This window comes from Aplysia californica, unplaced genomic scaffold (genome assembly GCF_000002075.1).
Source record: "Aplysia californica isolate F4 #8 unplaced genomic scaffold, AplCal3.0 scaffold00091, whole genome shotgun sequence".
NCBI classification, from domain to species: domain Eukaryota; kingdom Metazoa; phylum Mollusca; class Gastropoda; order Aplysiida; family Aplysiidae; genus Aplysia; species Aplysia californica.
The window spans coordinates 329472-335705 of record NW_004797361.1 but is presented as its reverse complement, the minus strand read 5'-3'; the positions used below and the strand labels follow the sequence as shown (position 1 = coordinate 335705).

The window sequence follows — 6234 nt, the reverse complement described above, 5'->3', positions numbered from 1 at the left end:
ACAGACATTAAGGACAGACATTAAGGACAGACATTAAGGACAGACATTAAGGACAGACATTAAGGACAGACATCAGACATTAAGGACAGACATTAAGGACACACATCAGACATTAAGGACAGACATCAGGCATTAAGGACAGACATTAAGGACAGACATCAGACATTAAGGACACACATCAGACATTAAGGACACACATCAGACATTAAGGACAGACATTAAGGACACACATGTATTTCTGCACTCCCTAAGCCGCATAGAGTAGAAACTCTTCCACCAAATGTTAAGGTATTTTGTCCTTTTATAGTCTGGGTAAACATCGAAACAATTTAAACAGCTTTAAAGATGGACATGTTTGAAAAAAAAATGTCAACTTACCCTTCTTCCATACCAAATGATCTTTTCACATGAAAATTGTAATAAAAAAAAAAAAAGCGAAAATGAACAATACAGGAAAAGTCGTAACAAATATCTCCACTAAAAGATAACGACAGGAACTCTATTGATAGAATTTTACAACAAGGAAACGTTTTTGAGCACACATAGAGTTATAAATCATCACAGATATCTCTGAAATATTCATCGTAAATTCATGTTCTTTACCACGCCTGCTGAGGAAGCTCAGCTGTCAGATTCAAAAGACAAGTGTACCGTTCGTCTGTTCCACGACATTCTCACATTTTCACACCAAATGTTCTCAAGCAAGCCAAGTTTTGTGAGGAGAATGCGGGATGGCATATCTACCAGAGATCACTTGAGTGAGAAATACTTTGCACTCAGAAATGTTTACAACAGAGTAATGTTAAGACAAATACTGCACCACACAACTATCAAAATAACACAGGAATTTAGTCAAATGAAAATGAATAAAAAGATATACTGAAAGTTTAAAAAAACCGGTTATATCTTGAAAATATAAATAGTATCACAGTAAGGCTCATTTGAAAAAACATGAGTTTTGTCGTATTCTTTCCTAGTTTTGTCGTATTCCTTCGTAGTTTTGTCGTATTCCTTCCTAGTTCTACATCTTGCAACTTGTCCTATAAGGTTATTAACCCCCCCCAGAGGTCCAGCTCCCCTTTGACCTTTACCTGCAAGTTACCTGTCTTCACATACACAGGTACCAGCTCTCCTTTGACCTTTACCTGTAAGTTACCTGTCTTCACATACACAGGTACCAGCTCCCCTTTGACCTTTACCTGTAAGTTACCTGTCTTCACATACACAGGTACCAGCTCCCCTTTGACCTTTACCTGTAAGTTACCTGTAAGTTACCTGTCTTCACATACACAGGTACCAGCTCCCCTTTGACCTTTACCTGTAAGTTACTTGTCTTCACATACACAGGTACCAGCTCCCCTTTGACCTTTACCTGTAAGTTACCTGTCTTCACATACACAGGTACCAGCTCCCCTTTGACCTTTACCTGTAAGTTACCTGTCTTCACATACACAGGTACCAGCTCCCCTTTGACCTTTACCTGTAAGTTACCTGTCTTCACATACACAGGTACCAGCTCCCCTTTGACCTTTACCTGTAAGTTACCTGTAAGTTACCTGTCTTCACATACACAGGTACCAGCTCCCCTTTGACCTTTACCTGTAAGTTACCTGTCTTCACATACACAGGTACCAGCTCCCCTTTGACCTTTACCTGTAAGTTACCTGTAAGTTACCTGTCTTCACATACACAGGTACCAGCTCCCCTTTGACCTTTACCTGTAAGTTACCTGTCTTCACATACACAGGTACCAGCTCTCCTTTGACCTTTACCTGTAAGTTACCTGTAAGTTACCTGTCTTCACATACACAGGTACCAGCTCCCCTTTGACCTTTACCTGTAAGTTACCTGTCTTCACATACACAGGTACCAGCTCCCCTTTGACCTTTACCTGTAAGTTACCTGTCTTCACATACACAGGTACCAGCTCCCCTTTGACCTTTACCTGTAAGTTACCTGTAAGTTACCTGTCTTCACATACACAGGTACCAGCTATTACCTGCACCATCAATTCTCCATTGATCAACTGAACCTCAAAGCCAAGGAGAAAAATCATTAAATAATCAGCAACATTTATCTACATCAAAAGTAAAGTTATTTGCTCTTTGATGTCAAATACAATTCCTGTTTTCCGTGCATAAAACATTTTTTATATATATGAAAGTCTTAAGTCCCAAACACTGCACTGGGGCAAGATTTTGTCAACAAAATGTACAAGTATCTGAAGATTTATAAATAAAGGCAGGACGAGTTGACAGGGTTCAACTGAACCTTGGTTCGCAGATCTTGTCGGTTCAACGGTGTCGTGGTTCGCGGGCCTTGTAGTACTGGAGAGCCATGTCGTAGTACTGTTGGCCCAGCCAGTAGCACAGGGTCAGGTCCACTCCTTCTCGCCTGCACGGAGGAAACCACGGAAATATGATCACGGGAAGAATACAAGACTATAAGACTACAGGAAGAATACAAGACTGTAAGACTACAGGAAGAATACAAGACTATAAGACTACAGGAAGAATACAAGACTATAAGACTACAGGAAGAATACAAGACTATAAGACTATAGGAAGAATACAAGACTATAAGACTACAGGGAGAATACAAGACTATATAAGACTACCGGAAGAATACAAGACTATAAGACTATAGGAAGAACACAAGACTATAAGACTACAGGAAGAATACAAGACTATAAGACTATAGGAAGAACACAAGACTATAAGACTACAGGAAGAATACAAGACTATAAGACTACAGGAAGAACACAAGACTATAAGACTATAGGAAGAACACAAGACTATAAGACTACAGGAAGAATACAAGACTATAAGACTACAGGAAGAATACAAGACTATAAGACTACAGGAAGAATACAAGACTATAAGACTATAGGAAGAACACAAGACTATAAGACTACAGGAAGAATACAAGACTATAAGACTATAGGAAGAACACAAGACTATAAGACTACAGGAAGAATACAAGACTATAAGACTACAGGAAGAACACAAGACTATAAGACTATAGGAAGAATACAAGACTATACGACTACAGGAAGAACACAAGACTATAAGACTACAGGAAGAAGCATTATGTTTTTATGAAAAGAGTGTGCTGTGCTATGATTGTAATTGAAATACAAGTGCAGTGTAATCTTCACAAACCTTCAAAGAGAGAGAGGCATGAAATGGGTGAATGAAAGTGATGGAAAGAAATATGCATTCAGTTGATGAGAGATAACAATAATGATAAAATAAATGTGATTCTTTCCATCAGTGATGTGTTTCTAGAAAAAAAAATGTATAAAGAATATTTTCACAAATGAAAAGTTTGTCCTAGGACTCCACAAGAACATACACGCCGTGCTTATCTTTTTCCCGACATTTCTACATCCACAAGACTTTGATCCACCGTGGAATCTCACATTTACCATAAACCCACCGCGGAGTCTCACATTTACCGTAGACCGACCGCGGAGTCTCACATTTACCGTAGACCGACCGCGGAGTCTCACATTTACCGTAGACCCACCGTGGAGTCTCACATTTAACGTAGACAGATATTTCCCAAGCAGATACAACAAGACAGCCCCAAACATTCAGAGACAGAGTCAAGAAAACAGTTCTTGGATCATCATTCTATCTGCATCTGTATGTCACTATGTCTTGTTCTGTTCAGAGGCAGTCAGGATACCTTCATAAATAATCACATGACTTGTTCCTCATTCCTCCACTCCAAGTCACTTCATCTCAGCAGGGAAATGTTTGGTACATTAGACAGTCGGGACAACATGGTAGAAACAATAAAAGTGCTCTTGTAATAAAACGTTTTTTACAACAATATTTCTGTGTTCAGCAAAGCTGCACTCTTGATGAGCATCTTTAGTTCCAGCTAAAACGAGATCACCACTCACGTCCAGTGGCGTTTTGGGCGTATCTTTTGTCAACCTAAAGGTGTGCATCTAGTCCTGTGCAACATTTACTACCTGTTTTCACCCACATGATGATTCTCCGTCCCGTTACAAACAGTTTGTGTGAGCTCACACCAACAAATCCATCAATATTGGACTGAACTATAGCCATTTCAGGTAGCGTCCTTTGCTGCATCTAATGTGCTGCTTAAACTTATGGAATCCTTTGGTTACTGAGAGAGTCAAAGCGAACCAGCACAGAAGGAGTGAAAGTGAACCAGCCCGGAGAGAGTTAAGTAAGTGAACCAGCACTGAGAGAGTTAAGTAAGTGAACCAGCACTGAGAGAGTTAAGTAAGTGAACCAGCCCGGAGAGAGTTAAGTAAGTGAACCAGCCCGGAGAGAGTTAAGTAAGTGAACCAGCACTGAGAGAGTTAAGTAAGTGAACCAGCACTGAGAGAGTTAAGTAAGTGAACCAGCCCGGAGAGAGTTAAGTAAGTGAACCAGCACTGAGAGAGTTAAGTAAGTGAACCAGCACTGAGAGAGTTAAGTAAGTGAACCAGCACTGAGAGAGTTAAGTAAGTGAACCAGCACTGAGAGAGTTAAGTAAGTGAACCAGCACTGAGAGAGTTAAGTAAGTGAACCAGCACTGAGAGAGTTAAGTAAGTGAACCAGCACTGAGAGAGTTAAGTAAGTGAACCAGCACTGAGAGAGTTAAGTAAGTGAACCAGCACTGAGAGAGTTAAGTAAGTGAACCAGCACGGAGAGAGTTAAGTAAGTGAACCAGCACTGAGAGAGTTAAGTAAGTGAACCAGCACTGAGAGAGTTAAGTAAGTGAACCAGCACGGAGAGAGTTAAGTAAGTGAACCAGCACGGAGACAGTGAAAGTGAACCATCAACTCACATTTCTCCGTCACAGAACTGAACCACCAGCTTCCCGTCCACCGAGCCCGCGATGTGACCAGGCAGAAACTGGACGTGGACCGGGTCGGCCATGGCCAGCACTCGGTCACCTACGGTCAGCGGTCGTCTGCGGGTAAAGGCGCTGAAGATATGGACCGCCGACTGGACAGACACAGAACCGTCAGACCAGCTGATCAGATAGTCGCAGCTGTCCTCCTCTTTCCTCCGCACACAGCCTGGGGGACAGAAACAAATCATGTGTCATGTGTCAAGTGTCAAGTGTCAAGTGTCAAGTGAACAGAAACAAGTAAAGTGTCATGTGTCATGTGTCAAGTGTCCAGTGAACAGAAACAAGTAAAGTGTCATGTGTCATGTGTCAAGTGTCAAGTGTCAAGTGTCAAGTGAACAGAAACAAGTAAAGTGTCATGTGTCATGCGTCATGTGTCAAGTGTCAAGTGTCAAGTGAACAGAAATAAGTAAAGAGTCAAGTTTCAAGTGTCAAGTGTCAAGTGTCAAGTGAACAGAAACAAGTCATGTGTCAAGTGTCAAGTGTCATATGTCAAGTGTCAAGTGTCATGTGTCAAGTGTCAAGTGTCAAGAGAACAGAAACAAGTCAAGTATCAAGTGTCAAGTGAACAGAAACAAGTCAAGTGTCAAGTGTCAAGAGTCAAGTGTCAAGTGTCAAGTGTCAACAGATGAGTCAGTTAGTTGTCAATTTTATTTTTCTTGCTTTAGTGAGAGTCTTACAGCACTTGTGACACATTTAAGTCATAGAAGTTGTCACGTACATTAACCCATACAGTGATCAGTTGTCATATACATTAACCCATACAGCGATCAATTGTCACGTACATTAACCCATACAGTGATCAGTTGTCACATACATTAACCCATACAGTGATCAGTTGTCACGTACATTAACCCATACAGTGATCAGTTGTCACGTACATTAACCCATACAGTGATCAGTTGTCACGTATATTAACCCATACAGTGATCAATTCCCACGTACATTAACCCATACAGTGATCAGTTCCCACGTACAGACTAACGAGCTAACTTCAAAGTCTTATTGTGTTGCAAGTGCTGTAAAACTTCCTAAAACTAAACCTCAAAGTGTTCTTTCCTGTCAACACGTGGCATCAACGGTTGACAGTGTGACCTCTGACAATGTGATCTCTGACAGTGTGACCTCTGACAATGTGACCTCTGACAATGTGACCTCTGACAGTGTGACCTCTGACAATGTGACCTCTGACAATGTGACCTCTGACAATGTGACCTCTGACAGTGTGACCTCTGACAGTGTGACCTCTGACAATGTGACCTCTGACAGAGTGACAGTGTGACCTCTGACAGAGTGACAGTGTGACCTCTGACAGTGTGACAGTGTGACCTCTGACAGTGTGACCTGTGACAGTGTGAC

General features: G+C 41.3%; 1 protein-coding gene and 1 long non-coding RNA gene across 2 annotated transcripts in view; both read right to left on the bottom strand.

Annotated features, from left to right (window-relative positions):
- Nucleotides 1–280: 280 nt before the first annotated feature.
- LOC118477426 lies at nt 281–1294 on the bottom strand. The gene is made up of 2 exons (XR_004858374.1): nt 1265–1294; nt 281–1210 (listed from the first exon to the last, which is right to left on the bottom strand). It is a non-coding gene; the product is annotated as an uncharacterized LOC118477426 (long non-coding RNA).
- Nucleotides 1295–1336: 42 nt separating this feature from the next.
- The window catches only part of LOC101846493, a gene marked incomplete at its 5' end in the record, with an annotated part of 17878 nt that continues 12980 nt past the window's right edge, over nt 1337–6234 (bottom strand). Inside the window, 2 exon segments of the mRNA XM_013080561.2 lie at nt 1337–2394; nt 4810–5044. Coding sequence (XP_012936015.1) covers nt 2295–2394; nt 4810–5044 — 335 coding nt within the window.